The sequence below is a fragment of the Hypanus sabinus genome, chromosome 6 (genome assembly GCF_030144855.1).
Source record: "Hypanus sabinus isolate sHypSab1 chromosome 6, sHypSab1.hap1, whole genome shotgun sequence".
In the NCBI taxonomy this organism is placed as follows: domain Eukaryota; kingdom Metazoa; phylum Chordata; class Chondrichthyes; order Myliobatiformes; family Dasyatidae; genus Hypanus; species Hypanus sabinus.
In genome coordinates this window covers 8,591,391-8,610,780 of record NC_082711.1, presented here as the reverse complement: position 1 = coordinate 8,610,780, position 19,390 = coordinate 8,591,391, and the positions used below count along the sequence as shown (strand labels likewise).

General features: G+C 44.4%; 1 protein-coding gene across 4 annotated transcripts in view; it reads right to left on the bottom strand.

Moving 5' to 3' along the window:
* Positions 1-19,390, bottom strand: part of fbxl6 (F-box and leucine-rich repeat protein 6) — a 60,881-nt gene that overhangs the window by 36,043 nt on the left and 5,448 nt on the right. For 3 of the 4 annotated variants that reach the window (XM_059971645.1, XM_059971646.1, XM_059971644.1), the window contains 2 exons: positions 6,014-6,594; positions 1,537-1,695 (listed from right to left, as the gene is read on the bottom strand). In XM_059971645.1, coding sequence (XP_059827628.1) covers positions 1,537-1,695; positions 6,014-6,528 — 674 coding nt within the window. In that variant the 5' untranslated portion in view covers positions 6,529-6,594. Of the gene's footprint in view, positions 1-1,536; positions 1,696-6,013; positions 6,595-15,948; positions 16,044-19,390 lie in introns of those variants that run through there. The other variant, XM_059971647.1, reaches the window with a different exon arrangement.

Below are 19,390 nucleotides of genomic sequence, written 5' to 3'. Positions count from 1 at the left end.
GACTTAGGCCAGTCTGCCATTTATTTCCCCTTTCAATCCTGCTTTCTCCCTGTAACCTTTGCTGCCTTTACCCATGAACCTCTGCTTTAAATATACCCAATAAATTGGCTTCCACAGCTTATAATCGTGGGATAGAAGCTGTCCTTGAGCTTGGTGTTTCCAGGTTTTTGAATCTTCTGCCCAATAGGAAGGGAAGAAGAGAGAATGTCCGATTTTTGGTCCTTGATTATGCTGGCAGCTTTTTCAAATCAGCAAGTCATGGAGGGAGGCTGGTTTCCATGTTGTGCTGGGCTGCGTGGAGGTTGGTGGGGTGATTGGCCGATGTATGTAGGCGAGTGGTGGAATACTGGGCAGGTAGAATCCAAAAAATGGACTGGCAAGGACTCAGTGGGCCAAGCGACCTTTGCTATCATGTCTCTTACAGAGGTAGAATCCAGGTAAGAGGGTTGATAGGAATAAAGGGAGAATAAAACAGGATTAGTACTAGGATTAATATGAAAATAGGTGCATACTCAGTGGGCCATAGGATTATGTTTAAATACTGTATGAATGTTTGATGGCTCCGGGTCTGTACTCACTGGAGTTTAGAAAAATGAGAGGCGATCTAACTAAAACTTACCAAATACTGAAAGCCCTACATAGTGGATGTGAGAGGATGTTTCCTATAGTGGGGAAGTCTGGACGTCAGAATTCTAGATGTCCATTTAGAACAGAGATGAGGAGGAATTTCTTTAGCCAGAGGGTGGTGAATCTGTGGAATTCATTTCCACTGACAGCTGCTGAAGCCAAGTCATTGCATAGAGTATATTGAAAGCAGAGGCTGATAGGTTCTTGATTAGTAAGGATGTCAAAGGTTAAAGTGAGAAGGCAGGAGAGAAGAGTTGAGAGGGATAATAAATCAGCCATGATGGAATGGCAGACCAGACTGGATGGGCTCAATGGCCTAATTCTGCTCCTACGTCTTAAGGCCTCAGAATCAGGTTTAGTATAACTGGCATAGGTTGTGAAATATGTTGTTTTGCGACAGCAGCACAATGCAATACATAATAATTACAATATGAAATATATACTGTACAAATTAACAAATTGAATTAAGTAAGTAATGCAAAAAGGGAGCAAAGAAAAAATAGTGAGTTTGCGTTCACTGTGCATTCAGAAACTGGATGGCAGCGAAGAAGCTGCTCCTGAAACATTGAATATGTGTCTTCAGGCTCCTGTACCTCCTCCTTAATGGTAGGGATGAGAAGAGGGCATGTCCTTGGTGACGGGATCCTAACTGACTGATGCCGCGTTGCTTTTTAAAAACATCCTCGATGCCCTTGTGGGGTATGACTCGATTACTCTGCAGACTTGCAGTTCTTATCCTCAAGTCCATTCAGAGACAGACCACTTTTATCTCTGTTCATGGTACATCACAGCCCTCATTTATGCCCCCTGGCTGACCTACCCCAGCTGAAAATACATCAGCTCTGACAACCCCAACCAATTATGTTGAACCCACTAATGACAACACTGGACCCTTTCGCCTTAACAAACCTGTTCTCTGTCAGCCAGCTTAAGGTGTTCTGGATTTTTCTCTGAACCAGAGGCTGCAGTTTCTTTCCAGGACTGCCCCAGCACTGAGAGATGGTAACCCTGCGCCACAGTCTGGGGTTTTCAGCGGCTCCATTCCATAGCTGACACACTCGAGCCATTCTGTTTAAAAAAATGCAGGATGAAAGAACAGATCAAACGAACACCTCAGCCAATAGAGATTAGCTTCAACTGTCACATGTAAATTGAAACACATTGAAACAGCCAACACAGTCTGAGGAAAATGTGTGGCCTACAAATGTCGCACACTTCCAGTGCCAAATGAGCATGCCCACAACTTACTAACTCTAACCCGTATGTCTTTGAAATGCGGAAGGGAAGTGGAACACCCAGAGGAACACACAGTCACATGGAGAATGTACAAGCTCCTTGCAGACAGTGGCGGGAATCGAATCCCGACTGCTGGCGCTGTAAAGAACTGCGCTAACCACGCTACCATGCCGCGTATATCCAGTCTGTAACTCTCAGACTGCAGCAGAGGCATTCTTGTTCTATCCAACCGTATAAAACAGAAATTTAGACCTTTGGGGTAAATTTCAATCCCACCTCCAACCTCGAGTTCTCTCACGATCCTCTCATCTCCCAAATCCAGAATACTCCCAAGTTCAATGACAGAACACCCAAAGGGTTAATCAACTAGTATAAACCTGGAGCAAACACATACCAAATGCTGGAGGAACTCAGCAGGTCAGGAATCATCTATGGAAATGAACATATTTGGCGTTTTGGGCTAAGACCCTTCATCAGGACTGAAAAGGAAGGGGGAAGACGCCAGAATAAAAAGGTGGCAGAGAGAGAAAGGAGGACAAGCTAGAAGCCAGGTGGGTGGGAAAGGTGAAGGACTGGAGAAAAAGGAATCTGATAGGAGAGGACAGTGGACCATAGGAGAAAGGGAAGGAGGAGGTGATAGGTAGGTGAGAAGAGGTAAGGGGCCAGAGTTGGGTATTGAAGAGGGAAGGGAGAGGGGATAAGAAAAAAGATGTGGGAAAAAAATTACCGGAAGGAGAAATTGATGTTCATGCCATCAGGTTGGAAGCTCTTAGACCTCCTCCACCCTGAGAGTGGCCTCATTGTGCAACATGCCAGAACAGGAATAGGGATAGGAATTAAAATGGGTGGTCACCAGGAATTTCCTCTTTTAGCGAATGGAGTGAAGTCCTCAATGTATACTGTAGGTGAGTGGTAGAATCAAAGGGGAGATAATAGGAGTGCAGGGAGAATGAAATAGGATTGGTTGTGGGATTGGCATCAATGGGTGTTTATTGATTAGCACAGACATTGTCCCCGTTTATATTCTGCACTCATCACCATCCACCTCCCATGGGAATCAGTTGCCACTCCACCCGCCATTCCATCCATCTCCAAATCCCACTTTCATCAGCCCTACACTAACATGCCACCAGTCACCACACATTCACATCAATACCTCAACATAGAACAGTATACCACAGTACAGACCCTTTGGCCCACAATGTTGTACTAAATTTTTAACCCACTAAGATCAATCTAACCCTTCCCTTCCACATAGCCCTCCATTTTTCTGTCATCCATGTGCCTAAGAGTTGAGGGTCAGAGTCATACAATATTACAGCATGGAAATAGGCCATTCAGCCCATCTAGTCCATGCCAAACTAATCTACCTAGTCCATCAACCTGCACCTGGACCATAACCTGTGTAGGTACGTTCCAATGATACAGGGAAGTTATGGTAGGGTGCAGGAACCATGGTGTACCAAGGCTGTAATAAATCTAGTCAAGAAGAAAAGAAAAGCTTACAAAAGGTTCAGAGAGCTAGGTAATGTTAGAGATCTAGAAGATTATAAGGCTAACAGGAAGGAGCTTAAGAAGGAAATTAGGAGAGTCAGAAGGGGCCATGAGAAGCCCTTGGCGGGCAGGATTAAGGAAAACGCCAAGGCATTCTACAAGTATGTGAAGAACAAGAGGATAAGAAGTGAAAGAATACGACCTATCAAGTGTGACAGTGGGAAAGTGTGTATGGAACTGGAGGAAACAGCAGAGGTACTTAATGAGTACTTTACTTTAGTATTCACTACGGAAAAGGATCTTGGTGATAATAGTGATGACTTGCAGCAGATTAAAAAGCTTGAGCATGTCGATACCATGAAAGAGGATGTGCTGAAGCTTTTGGAAAGCATCAAGTTGGATAAGTCACTGGGACCAGACGAGATGTACTCCAGGCTACTGTGGGAAGCGAGGGATGAGATTGCTGAGCCTCTGGCAATGATCTTTGCATCATCAATAGGGATGAAGAAGTTCCAGAGGATTGGAGGGTTGCAAATGTTGTTCCTATATTCAAGAAAGGGAGTAGATATAGCCCAGGAAATTATAGACTAGTGAGTCTTACCTCAATGGTTGGTAAGTTGATGGAGAAGATCCTGAGAGGCAGGATTTATGAACATTTGGAGACATATGATTAGGAATAGTCAGCATGGCCTTGTCAAGGGCAGGTTGTGCCTTACGAGCCTGATTGAATTTTTTGAGGATGTGACTAAACACATTGATGAAGGAAGAGCAGCAGATGTAGTGTATATGGATTTCAGCAAGGCATTTGATAAGGTACCCCATACAAGGCTTATTGAGAAAGTAAAGAGACATGGGATCCAAGGGAACATTGCTTTGTGGATCGAGAACTGGCTTGCCCACAGAGGGCAAAGAGTGGTTGTAGATGGGTCATATTCTGCATGGAGGCCGGTCACCAGTGGAGTGCCTCAGGGATCTGTTCTGGGACCCTTACTCTTCGTGATTTTTATAAATAATCTGGATGAGGAAGTGAATGGATGGGTTAGTATGTTTTCTGATGACACAAAGGTTGGGGGTGTTGTGGATAGTGTGGAGGGCTGTCAGAGGTTACAGTGGGACATAGATAGGATGCAGAACTGGGATGAGAAGAGGCAGATGGAGTTCAACCCAGATAAGTGTGAAGTGGTTCATTTTGGTAGGACAAATATGATGACAGAATATAGTATTAATGGGAAGACTCTTGGCAGTGCGGAGGATCAGAGGGATCTTGGGGTCCAAGTTCATTGGACACTCAAAACAGCTGCACAGGCTGACTCTGTGCTTAAGAAGCTGTACGATGTATTGGCCTTCATCAATCATGGAACTGAATATAGGAGCCGAGAGGTAATGTTGTAGTGATATAGGACCTGGTCAGACCCCACTTGGAGTACTGTGCTCAGTTCTGGTCACCTCACTACAGGAAGGATGTGGAAACCATAGAAAGGGTGCAGAGGAGATTTACAAGGATGTTGCCTGGATTGGGCAGCGTGCCTTATGAGGATAGGTTGAGTGAACTTGGCCTTTTCTCCTTGGAGTGACGGAGGATGAGAGGTGTATAAGATGTTCAGAGGCATTGATCGTGTGGATATTCAGAGGCTTTTTCCCAGGGCTGAAATGGTTGCCACAAGAGGACACAGGTTTAAGGTGCTGGGGAGTAGGTACAGAGGAGATGTCAGGGGTAAGTTTTTTACTCAGAGAGTGGTGAGTGTGTGGAATGGGCTGCTGGCAAAGGTGGTGGAGGCAGCTACGATAGGGTCTTTTAAGAGAGTTTTGGATGGGCACATGGAGCTTAGTAAAATAGAGGGCTATAAGTAAGCCTAGTAATTTCTAATATAGGGACATGTTCAGCACAACCTTGTGGGCCGAAGGGCCTGTATTGTGCAGTAGGTTTTCTATATTTCTAAAACCATCGATACCCCTCCCATCCATGTACCTATCCAAATTTTACTTAGTGCTGAATTTGAACCCACATCTACCACTTGCACTGCCAGTTTGTTCCACACTTTCACCACCTTTTGTGTGAAGTTCTCCCTCACGTTCCCCTTAAACATTTCACCTTTCACCCTTAACCTGTAGTTCAAGTCTCACCCAACCTCAGTGCAAAGAGCCTGCTTACAAATTACCCCATCTCTACCACTCATAATTTTATATACCTCTATCAAATCTCCCCTCATTCTCCTATGTTCTAGAAAATACAGTCCTAACCTGTTCAACCTTTCCCCATAACTCAGGTCCTCAAGTCCTGGCAACATCCATGCAAATTTTCTCTACACTCTAAATATTTCTAATGTATCTGCCTCTACCACCACCCACAAATCCCTGCATCTACCACTCTCCAAGTAAAAAGCCTACCTCTGAAATACCCCTATACTTCCTTCCAATCACTTTAAAACTATGCCATTTCATATTCACCATTTTGGCCCTGAGAAAAAGTCTCTGGTTGTCCACTAAATTTATGCCTCTTACCATCTTATACACCTCTATCAAGTCACCTTTCATCCTTCTTCACTTGAAGAGAAAAGCCCTATTTCACTCAGCCTATCCTTATAAGACATGCTCCCTAATCTAAGCAGCAAACTAGTAAACCTGCTCTGTACCCTCTCCCACCTTGGCCCCTTACCTGCAGAGAAATGGTACAGCTCCATTTGATGACACCACGTAATGGAAGATATGAACCAACACTTCAATCGGAAGCTGTTGACCCCACCGGTCGACCTCCTCTTCTTTCTGGCCCTTTGCTTCTGGATCTGTTGCTTTGTGCTGACCTTCAGCACGTTCAGAGCTGGTGCCCCTCATCTTTGCTTTGGGCACAGAGAGTTTCACCGCATGAGCATTAGACTTCTTGTTGAGCCGGCAGTTGTTTCTCTTGCCCTTTGACTTTTTGGGCCTGGGCCTCCTCTGCACCCTGCCCTCATTGGAAATGATCAGGAGCATGTCACTGTCCGTCTCGTGGACAGTATAGTTAGTGGTATTCCACTGCACTGTCCGCCGCATCCTCTTCGCTGGTTTGGTTGCCACCCGGCTGCGTGATCCACCCCGACTTTCCACACTCCCTTCCCGTTTACGAGATGCCTGCCTAGAGGTGTGGGGAGACGAAGAGCCTTCCATCAGGATGTCCCTCTCAGTCCTCCTCATGAAATATTTTGGCTGGACAAGTCCTTATCCAACAGTAAAAGCACGAAGAGGAACGTCACAGCGTCACTAAAGAAAGAGAAAAAAATAATTTCATCGTTTGCTGACTGAAATCTCACCCGTGGCAGTGAGGTAAAATAGTATATAGAACAAGCCCTTCGGCCCACTGTATCCGTGCCAACTACAATGCTGTTGCAGTGAGTGTCCATGTCACCTGATCATCGAAAGCCAATCCCCCATGGTAGCTAGCAATTGGCCCGTTTAAGAACCATTACAGCCCATCTTACTAGCTGCTGTTTAGCTGATGATGCCACGGCATCATCGGAGTTTAAATCTAGCACACTGAAAGCAACCGCTCTCCTTTTGTTCTTTGGCTCACTGTGAGCCAAATCACAAATGGTGCCACGGAAAGTGGAAGTCTGCTGCAGGAAAAGAGGACCTTGCACACAAGCAGTAGTAACAGAGTATAACATGAAGGGTTTATTGAATGTTTAGTGTGCCTTGCCTGGCAAATGACCAGACTGCTTCAAGCCAACAGGAATACAACAGTAACTGAAATAACCATGCATGGTGTGCTGAAGAGTGTCTCTGAACACACAACTCGTTGATGTATCAAAGTGGATGTACTATAGCAACAGAAGACCACAAACATACAGAAACACACTCGGATGCCACAGTAGCATAATGGTTAGTGCAAAGCAGCTTAGGGTGTCGGAGCTCAAAGTTCAAATCCAGCATCATCCATACGCAGTCTCTGTATATCCCACACGTGGAATGTGTGGGTTTTCCCCAAGTGTCCTTCTTCAGTCCAAACACTGGGTAGGTTAAATGGTCATTGTAAATTGTCAAGTGATTAGTTTAGGGTTAAATTGGAGGTTACTGAGGCAGTCAGCTTGAAGGGCCAATTCCATACCATCAGCAAAAGAGCTCCCAACCACTAAAAGAATTTACTGGATACAGAAGAAACAACGCGTGCTGGAATCTGGAGCAACAATCTGCTGGAAGAACTTGACAGGTCAAGCAGCATCCCAGTGGGGGTGTGGGGGAGAGGTGGTAGGGAATTGATGTCTCGACCCAGTTTCTCACCAATCCCTAAGCCACAGATACCGTTCAACCAGCTGAACTTCTCCAGCAGATTGCTGCACACCATTTTTGTAACACATGGTTATTTGAGTTGAGTTACTATTGCCTCTCAGTTTGAGCCAGTCTGCCATTCTCCTCTGACCTCTATCATTAACAAGGCACTTTCACTCCAGAATTGCCGCTCACTGTATGTTTTCTGGTTTTTCACACCATTCTCTGTAAACTCTAGAGAATGTTGTATGTGAAAATCACAGGGGATCAACAGTTTCTAAGATACTCAAACCACCCCATCTGACAAGAACAATCATTCCACGGTTAAATCACATTTCTTCCCCACTCTGATGTTTGGTCTGAACAACAACTGAACCTCTTGACCATGTCTGTACACTTTCATTCATTGAGTTGTTGCCACATGATTGGCCGATTAGATATTAACACTGACATGCAGGTGTACCTAATAAAGTGGCAACTAGAGTGTATTAATAGACTCTCATAATAGAGTGTCATAAAGAGAACAAAAGAGATAAGATGTTGGTGAGGCCTAATTTGGAGTATTGTGTGCAGTTCTGATCACCTACCCACAGGAAAGATATAAACAGGATTGAAAGAATCAGGGAAAATTTACAAGGATGTTGCTGGTACTTGAGGACCTGAGTTATAAGGAAAGACTGAATAGGTTACAGCTTTATTTCCTACAGTGTAAGAGAATGAAAGAAGATTTGATAGAAGTATACAAAATTATGAGGGATATAGATAGGGTATAAGCAAGCAAGCTTTTTCCAAGTTTAGATGAGACTACAACTAGAGGTCATGGGTTAAGAGTGAAAGGTGAAATGTTTAAAGGAAACAAGAGGGGGAACTAATTCACTTAGAGTGGGGGTTGGCAACCCGCGGCTCCGGAGCCTCATGCGGCTCTTTCATCTCTGTGCTGTGGCTCCCTGTGGCTTTGGAAAATAAATGGTGAGTATTTAATTAAAATGTATTTTATGTTAGTTTGTTAGTTTTTGAAATGTAATTCTAAATTTGAAGATTATGGTGATCTTGTACAATCTAAATAAAACGTTGTGGCGACCCATTTCCTGGCACATCCGAACCGGCTCACAATTAGCCAGCGTTCAGGCTAAGGGAGATAGCCTACGGGGGTCTGTGAGTACGTGTCTTTTGGAGTATCCGCGCCCATGGGGGGCGGGTTGAGAGAGGCTTAAAAGCAAGGCTGTTTAGTTCGAATAAAGTTATCTTTGACTGCAGTTTACTGACTGCGTGTAGCACACCGCTACAACGTGTTTTTATCGCTGGCTGTCCAGAGGGGAGGTGCTGAAATGCTTTGTTGCGTGTCTGGAAGAAGTGAAAACTTTCCTGGGCAGCAAAGGGCTCACCTTTCCTGAGCTGGAACAGCCAGAGTAGCTGGAAAAGCTACACTTCATGGTAGACATGATAGCGCACCTGAACACGCTGAACACAGCTCTTCAGGGGAAAGGACGCACAGCCCTGCAAATGTTGGAGGATGTTTTGGCATTCGAGCGCAAGTTGACAGTGCTTGCCAGAGATTTACAGAAAGGCCCATTGTCTCACTTCCCCAATTTGAGAGAGTTCAAACAAGGTCATGACATGATAAATTCGGAGTATTTACATTCTGCAATCATCGCAATGCAAACATCGTTTGGGAAACGCTTCTGTGAGTTCAGAGAGGAAAAAAACACATTATCCTTCCCGGTCACTCCCCTAAGCATTGATCCATCCCTACTGAATACAACTGCATTGGCAGGTGTGAGTCAACCTGATCTTGAGATGGAACTGGCCGACATAGCCGACAAAGACATATGGGTGTCCAAGTTTAGACGCTCGACAGCAGACCTTGAAGATGTTGCCCGTCAGAAGGCTGTTCTTGCTCAGAATCACAAATGGAGTGATATTGAAAACCTCCCCAACCGGACAAACTTGTGTTCGAAACATGGAATGCTATCCCCGACATTTATGTAAACATTAAAAAGTATGCACTTGGAGTCCTGTCGATCTTTGGAACCACATATGAACGTGAGCAGGTGTTCTCCAACATGAACTTTATTAAAAACAAACATCGCGCACGCCTCACAGATGACAGCTTGCGATCCTGTGTAAAGATGAAGGTGATGTCATACAGCCCTGATGTGCAGACGCTGTGCGCTGAGGTCCAGGAGCAGAAATCCCATTAACCAAGTATGATAAATATTTTAATTGCCTATTATTTTACGTATATTCATATTTTTTCATTGTTCAGTGAAATAGTCCTTTTATTTTTCAGGTTGACAGCTGGCTGACGTTATTTTTGGTTTGCTGCTGGCGGAAAATTTAAGTTCGGCGTTTTTCATAAATACAAGAAGGACTCAAATAGACGTTGAGTATTTTACTTAAAAGTAACCTTCAACCCAAAGTCTTTTTTTCAGAGTTCAAAATGTTTTTGTTGCATGCAGAAATGTAATTTCGTTTTCTCTGCAGGAGTTCATCGATTTCATAAATGCAACACATTATAGCTTGTTTATACAGAGCATAAAGGCAAAAAAAACATTGTATGCAGTGTTATTTCATTTTAAATGTCAAACGGGTTTTGTGGCTCCCAGTGTTTTCTTTTCTGTGGGAAACTGGTCCAAATGGCTCTTTCAGTGGTAAAGGTTGCTGACCACTGACTTAGAGGATAGAGTGTGGAACTAGCTGCCAGTGTAAGTGGTGGATGCAGTTTCAATTGCAACATTTAAGAAAAATTTGGATAGGTACATGGATGGGAGGAGTATGGGGGTCTATATTCTGGGTGCATGTCAATAAAACGAGGCAGATTAAGTTTGGCAGACTAGATGGGCCAAAAGGCCTGTTTCTGGTCTGTAGTTTTCTCTGACTCTATGACATGTGCTAGCAATGGAGAGGATCCAGATGAGGTTTACAACAATGATTCCAGGAATGAAAGGGCGAAGATATGAGCTTTAGATGACTTTGCATCTGCACTCATTGGAGTTTAGAAGAATGAGGGGGATCTCACAGAAACCTATTGAATATTGAAAGGCCTAATCAGAGAACCACCAACCTTTCGGTTAACAACTGAATACACTCACCAATTGCACCACAGAGACAAGCTGGCTCCCAAGGTTGTCATAGCTGGAGTGATATAGCAGATAAGCTCCCATTACCTATAAAGTGCTCCCAATAGCGTGCGTCTCTAACGGCCTCTGACAAACCAAGTCCAACTCTTGATCTTCACATGTGGCTTAGCTACAAGGCCCAGCGGAATTGTTTCTACTGACAAGAAAAGGGGCAAAGACAGACCACTAGTGCCTCAAAACCAGTTGCTTTGGGCAAGTGGGGCTTATCAGCATCAGCTGGCAGTCCGCCTAGAAGGAAAACTCTGATTTTAAACCTCCAGTGCCTTGTGGCCATACCCATTTTTCTGCCATGGGAAAGGCTTCAGGAGTAAACCCCGAGGAAGAAATCTGGAGCTGGGGTCCCTAAGGCAGTTTAATGTTGTTTACAACTTCACTCTGGCAATATCTGCGACGACACTGGTGCCAAGCTATAGCGGCGCTTGCCCTTCCCTTGGACTATATCAATGACGTGGAGAGGGGGAAACCTGCTGGTTGGGCAACAGCCAGTTCTTCCAATCTTCCTGCCCAGGCTTGCGCCCTGGAGAGGACACAGTCCACCAGAGGCGCAAACCCACAATCTCCTGGGATCAACGGCTGCCTACTACTGCTACTAGTTAGAGTGGATGTGGAAAGAATGTTTCCTATAGTGGGGGAGTCTAAGACCAGAAGGCAGAGCCTCAGAATAGAGGGATGTCCATTTAGAACAGAGATGAAGAGGAATTTTTTTAGCCAGAGGGTGGTGAATCTGTGAAATTCATTGCCACAAATAGCTGTATATTGGATATATTTAGAGGAGGTAGATTAGGTTCTTCAGTAGTCAGGATGTCAAAGGTTACAGAGAGAAGGCAGGAGAATAAGGTTGAGAGGGTAATAAATCATCCATGATGAAATGGCAGAGCAGATTTGATGGACCTAATGGCCTAATTCAGCTGTTGTCTTATGGTCTTACGGACTTCACAGCGCCCTCTATTTGTATGAGTAGTTTTATCATACTGTGATCAGTCTTTCCAAAAGGATCCCTAACTACAAGGTTATTCATTTTACCTTCTCATTGCACAGTATTAAAAACTGTGAAGAAAGCTTCTGACTCGGGTGATTTTTGAGATGTTCAACTCCCTGCCCAACTTTGCATACCTGGCACTGCGAGGGCAGTAGGGTGAAAATATAACACATCTTCAAAGCCAATGCCACAGACTGGAGGTGTGCCTGAAAGCCGTATGCTACAATGTCAGCTTCCAACCCCAGCAACGTCAATCACCGAGCACTGGAACAGGTTAGAATGCAGCACATCTATCGTGTCTTCGCAACACTCAGACAAAATCACAATTAGCATAGCTGCTGCACAAGCTGGAACCAGCAAGAATGAGAGTAGCTCACGCTAAGTGTGAAGTTGAAATGCTGATAGAAAAAGCTCGCGTAGGAGCTACATTGAGTGTGTTCAAGGAGGAATGTGAAGTTGAGACTGCCTTAGCAGAGGCAAAGGTGTATGAAGCAGCTGCTGACTTAGATAGTGACAGTCGTCTCTCTGGGAAGGTGCCTGAAGAACTGACCATTGGTGCAAGCCCTCTGATAGGACATGGTTTCTCAATAGAGGGTAAAATCAAAGCAGCAGACGATGATAGGAATTCACTTTCTGTCGTGTTTCATGCCAGATTTTTACCTGGTCTTCCTTCTGAACTTGCATCCCCTGCTACAGATGTGAACACTAAGAAAGATGAACACTCATTTAAGGTAGAAAGTGAGAAGTGCCCAAGATACACAACTTAGAAACGTATGGGTGTTCACCACTTAAGAGCACACAAGGGCTGAACAGTGCTCCAAGTGCTTCCAATGGTTCCGTTTCTTATCACAGAATGTATACAGTATACAACCTGAAATACTTGCCTTTGCAGACATCCACGAAAAACAGAAGAACCTCAAAAGAATGAATGACAGAAACATGTTAGAACCACAAAGCCCCCCTTCCCCGCACAAGCAGCAGCAAGCATCAACGCATTAATCTACCCCCCACCGCTATTTCACCAAAAAGTGTCAGCGCCCACCAGCCACCATGCAATAGCAAAGCACCCAAAGAGACCATGCATGATCCGCAGTCATCAAAACCTATTGTTTACCCAACGGTTCAACATGCCACAGGCTTACTTTTCAAAAGGCTACTAAAGACCAACTGCAATGTCCTCACTGCTGCACCAGGCTGTGGTGATAAATCACCATTAGACAATAGTTTGAGTGAGATACCGAGTCTGACCAGAGAAACCCAGAGGCAAAGTCATTCCAAACATGGACGAGACAATCATCCAGAGGTGGAGAATCTGTGGAAAGTAGCAAGGAGAACTGGAGAAGTAGTAACTATATTGCAGAACACAGATGGATCCTCAGTGCAGCAAGTGGTCTCCAGCAAACTGAGTCAAGAACCTACTGACACTCAGAAGATTTAGACCCAGATACAGCTGTAAATTCAGGGCCAGCACCTTGTGCTACTGGTTTCAGCATCCACAGCAGAGCATGGCAGGGAGCCAGCTGAGCATCCTTCAGATGTAGCTACTTCTGACAACGTGTTCTGCCACATCAGAAGTTACTAAAAGCAGAACCAGTGGATTTGTTGCACAGTCAATAGGAGGGAAGGTCTGCTTACCCCTGCCGAAAAAGCTTGTACAGACATGGAAAAAGCTCACATAGAAACTACATCAGGTGTGCTCAAGGAGGAATGGGAAGCTGAGGCTGCCTTAGCAGAGGCAAAAGTGACAGAGACAGTGGTGAGTCTACATATAACCAGAATCAGTCATGCTTTGTCATCACAACAGCCAATGCAGCTTATGAAAGAGTATCTCCAAATTCACTTTGGCTATGAAAGAGTCAGTGCTCTAGCTCTACAGGTAGAGCTACAGGTTCATACCATTCAGCCAACATGCCTTTCACTTAGTCCAGGGATTGAGTCATGTTCGAAACCCACAACACCCCCTTCTACAGTTTCATCACAGCAAAGAGTTGCTACTGATGCTAATCCCATCTGCCCAGGCATGGACAGGCTGAGGTTCAATCCATCCGAGGACACACATTTAGCAAATCAGTCTCCACAATATCCTCATTCAGGAGCTGCAGGTGTATTAGGTGTAAGAGAAACCTGATTGGATGAGGACTAACCAATCAGGAGGGACGGATGGCAGTATTATAAATACCACTGGAGTAGACATGCCCAGGTGTTGTCCTTGATTAAGATGGCAGAGATTGTCATCAAAGCATCAGTTAAAATTGACACCTGTACCTGGCTGGAAGCCCGAGAAGAGTTTATTTCTGCCAGCTATCTATCCTGGAAGTCAAGCTTTCGCAATGCTGTAGAAGGACTAAGTCTTAAACTTAGTGAAGAGCTAGACCTTCTCTGTAGGTGGCTTGGCTTCCAAGGTGCCACAAGGGTTAAGGCAGTGTACACTGTTAATGCAGATATGCGTTTTAAAATGCTGTGGCAGAGGCTGGTCAATCGAAGAAGCTCTTTTCAGCAGTATCGACAACTTTCCAAAGTTCTCACACAAAGAACCGTGGGAGCTACTGGAACTTGCAGATCTGTTGTTGGAACAACAACCCCCAAAAATCGAGGGTTACGTACCAGGACTGGATTTCTCAGATGCTGCAAGAGGAACTAACCCTATAGTGGAGAAGCTATACAACATCACGCAGGAACGGTGGTTAACTGAAAGGTCTGAGTATAAAACAATACATCATGCCCCCTATTCACCACCTCTGTTCTTTATGAAATTAATCTGTCGATACACAAACTTTGAAATGACCCTAGTTATATCCTTTCAACTTCTGGCAACACCTCATTCAAAGAGAGGTCATCAGCAGAAACACAAAAAACCAAAACCCCTATCACGATCAACAAAACAGAAATAGAAAACTCTGCCACAAATCCTGACAGACAATTACCTGTCCATAAGAAACTTCACTAATGCAGCGGTTTCAGAGAAAAACTGCCGGCAGTCTGGCGGCACTTTCTAAAACAGCACTCGGTATGTTTCAGATGTTGTGCTTTAGTAGGCTATCATACTCTGCACTGAGAGCAACAGTGACCAGGACATATCAGCGCTACATTCAGGGCCAGCACCTTGGCTACTACCAGTTCCAGCATGCCCACAGCAGAGTATAGAGAGGAGCCAGTTGTAGCTATTTGCCATGCAGAGACATATGTGGGAAAGGGTTCCAAGGCAACCAGAGAAGATAACTTCACTTGCCCCATCACTGAACCCATGGACTAACCTTCAAGGATTCTTCATCTGTTCTTGATATTTATTGCTTTCTTATTTATTATTATGATTATTTCTTATCTGTTTCTTTTTTTGCTTATTGGCCATTGTCCGTCTTTCACTGATTCGATTATGCTTCTTGCATTTACTGGCATTGCCCACAAGGAAATGAATCTCAGGGTTGTATATGGTGATAAATATGTACTTTGTTAATAAATTTACTTTGAACTTTTCCCCCCAGGCCCTTAAACAGCAGTGTGACAAACACACTAAATATGTTATCCACCACATTCTCAGCATCGCAGAAGCTCCCAACCTGGGTGTACAGACCCCTCAGTTAACGTTTGAGGCCTGTGGCATAAAAAGAGTTGGAAACACCGATCTGAAGTGAATCCATGCACAGATCCAGTGCCGTCACGTGGACTATCAGGAGCTACTAGTAGCCTCCCCGAGTCTCCAGATTGCACAGGAGAAGCACGATACAGAACTGAGCTCATCTGCAATAACTAAAAAGCTTTTGAGGGTAGAAAGAAAGACAAAAAGGATGAACCTACTCTCACCTTAATGTTACTCATCCTCCTCACCAAAGTCCACACTATGACAGACATCAGGACTCTGAAATCAGCCATCTCCAAAGGGCCACTCCGCCTGACCCTACTTCTTTTATTGGCTGCTAGTAATTGACAGGCAACATGGTAGTGTAGCAGTTAGAACAAAGTTAATTCAGCTCAGGGCATTGGAGTTCAAAGTTCAATTCTGGTGCCGTCGGTAAGGAATTTGCACATTCACCTTGTGATCTGTGGGGGGTGGGGGTTCCTCCCACAGTCCAAAGACGTACCGGTTAGAAGGTTAATTGGTCATTGTAAATTGTCCTGTGATTAAGTTAGGGTTAAATAGGTGGGTTGCTGGGTGGTGCAGCATATCGGGCCGGAAGGGCCTGTTATGCACTGTAGCTTTAAATAATTAAAATTAACAATTAGCTGACTTGCCTCTTTTCCTGCAAGTGAAATTCTCGCACAAGCAACGAGAATCGCTTCTTTTCAATTTTCCCGTTCTTGCTCCATCCCGAGTCTTGCAAGTGAAACTTAATAAAATAGAAAGAAATTCATCTTAGCCTTGGCCTCAGAGCCAAAGCCTCAGCTCCCCCCTCAAACTCTGGCCACTCAGACTGCAGCTGCTCCCAAAATAGCTGCGCCACTTAATCCCAACTTTTTATTGGCCCTGATGAAACACACAACCAAGGAGGCTTGCTCTTTTCAATGCTTTCCACTGCTATTCACAATCCTTCAAAGTCCTCAGGCAACATCTACGGGACAAGAAACAGAGATAAAGGTTCAGGTCTAAGAACCTCTACCTCAACAAGGAAAGAGAAATAAAAAAGAAAGTTATGATGCAGAGAAGGCAGCAGGACAAATGAGAAGGACAAAGGTGAAGCCAAGCTAAACTGGTTAATGTTACCTGCCACAAAGAGTCATAGAGCCCTACCGCACACAGAAGATGGACATGCCAAACTTATTCTGCTTGGTCTCATCAACCCACACCTGGACCATCCATCCATGTACTTATCCAAACTTCTCTTAAGTGTTAAAATCAAATAACACTCACACCACCCACTAAGTGAAGAGATTCTCCTTAAATATTTCACCCTTCACCCTTAACCAATGACTAGAGCTCAAGTCTCGCCCAACTTCAGTGGAAGGAGCCTGCTTGCATTTACCCTCTCTAAACCCCTCAAAATTTTGTATACCTATATCAAGTCTCCCATCATTCTCCACATGAACCTGAGAATTCCTAGGAAATTCTTACCATGTGGAGAAAGATATCAAGCTGACTTCATTTGAGATCATTAAGCTAAGTATTGTACTGTGGTGCAAGATATGAACAAGACTGAATATTGTGACCATCTTCAGAAAAAGGGGCCATGGGGGGGCAGTAAATCATAAATACAAGAGACTTTGCAGATGCTAGAAATCGAGATCACACATACAAAATGGTGGAAGAACTCAGCAGGTCAGGCAGCATCTATGTAAATCAATAAACAGTTGACATTTCGGCCTGAGACCTTTCATCGGGTCTGGAAAGGAAACGCAAGAAAAAAGTGGAGGGAAGGGAATGAGCACAAGCCAGGAGGTAATAAGTGAAGCCAAGTGGGTGGGGGAGGGGGTGAAATTCGAAGCTGGGAGGTTATAGATGGGAAAGGCAAAGCTCCACAGAAGTAATCTGATAGGAAAGATTGGATCATGGGTGAAAAAGAATGAGGAAGGGCCTGGGGGTAGGTGACAGGCAGGTGAGGAGACTTCAATTTAATTGACCTTATTTCGTACATCCTTCACATACCAGTAGTAAAGATCTTTACGTCTGTCTGAATGTGCAAATTATAGTAATTTGTAATAAGTAGTATGATTTACAACACAACAGTAAGATATACAACAGACAGTCAATGAAGCTAAGAAATGCGATTGTGTCAGTATGAATTAGTCAGTCTGATGGCATCGTGGAAGAAGCTGTCCCAGAGCCTGTTGGTCCTGGCTTTAACACGATGGTACCGTTTCCCAGATGGCAGCAGGTGGACCAGTTTGTGGTTGGGGTGACTCGGGCCCCCAATGATTCTTTGGAACCTTCTTACGCACCTGTCACTGTAAATATCCTGAATAGAGGGAAGTTCACATTCACAGATGAGCTGGGCTGTCCACACCACTCTGCAGAGTCCTGCGATTGAGGGAAGAACAGTTTCTACACCAAGCAGTGATGCAGCCAGTCAGGATGCTCTCAATTGTGCCCTTGTAGAAAGTTCTTAGGATTTGGTGACTCAGGCCGAACTTCTTCAACCGTTTGAGGTGAAAGAGGCACTGTTGAACTTTTCCTACCACACAGCAGGTATGTACAGACCAAGTGAGGTCCTCAGTTATGTGCATACTGAGGAAACATACGAACATAGAACACCTACAGCACAATACAGGCCCTTCGGCCTACAATGCAGTGCCAAACATGTTCTTATTTTGGAAATTACCTAGGGTTAACCTTAGCCCTCTATCTTTCTAAGCTCCATCTATCTATCCAGGAGTCTCTTAAAATATACTATTATATTCACCTCCACCACTGTTGCTGGCAGACCATTCCACACACTCACCACCCTCTGCGTAAAAAAAAACCTACCCCTGACATCACCTCTGTACCTACTTCCAGGCATCTTAAAACTGTGCCCTCTTGTGCTAGCCATTTCAGCCCTGGGAAAAAGCCTCTGACTATCCATGCAATCAATGCCTATCACCATCTTATACACCTCTATCAGGTCACCTCTCCTCCTCCACTGCTCCAAGGAGAAAGGTCAAATTTACTCAACCTATGTGGCAAATGTTCAGGGAATATTTGTATTGAGTTCTGCATAGGTACGTTCCAATGTGACAGGGAAGTTATGGTACAGTACAGGAATGGTGGTGTACAAGGGCTCTAATAAATCTAGTCAAGAAGACAAGAAAAGCTTACAAAAGGTTCAGAGAGCTAGGTAATGTTAGAGATCTAAAAGATCTAACAGGAAGGAGCTTAAGAAGAAAATTAGGAGAGCCAGAAGAGTCCATGAGAAGGCCTTGGCAGGCAGGGTTAATGAAAACGCCAAGGAATTCTACAAGTATGTGAAGAGCAAGAAGATAAGACGTGAAAGAATAGGACTTATCAAGAGTGACAGTAGGAAAGTGTGTATGGAACCGGAGGAAACAGCAGAGGTACATAGTGAATACTGAAGATAAGTATTCATTATGGAAAGGATCTTGGTGATTGTAGTGATGACTTGCAGCAGACTGAAAAGCTTGAGCATGTAGATATTAAGAAAGAGAATATGCTGGAGCTTTTGGAAAGCATCAAGTTGGGCAAGTCACCAGGACCAGATGAGATGTACCCCAGGCTACTGTGGGAGGCGAGGAAGGAGATTGCTGAGCCTCTGGCAATGATCTTTGCATCATCAATGGGGATGGGAGAGTATCATCCCACTGTTGAACTTGAACACACACGAGGTCATCAGTCAGTCATTAACCTACAACTATTCGATGAGTAAAAAACAAACATCACTTGAGAGTTTCTTTGGAAGAGGTGGTAGGGGACATAAAAGGCCTAACAATGATGATAATGCAGAGACAGCTGAGGCCGGGACTACAAAAAAAAAAGCTTCCTTCAACAGTAAATACGACGTCGTACATAAAATATAGCTTTAATGCAACCAGTGACTCACATGCTCCAAGCCCCATGTGTGATTTGTGGAGTCAAGCTGTCTAATAAGGCAATGAAACCCTCAAAGGTGCTTTGGCACCTTGAGTCCAAGCACCCTGCACTTAAAGACAAACCCGTTGAGTTTTTTGAGCGGAAAAAACATGAGCAAGCAGGACAGAAGCAAGTGCTGGGAGCCACCACCTCCACAAATGCTGCTGCTCTGAAAGC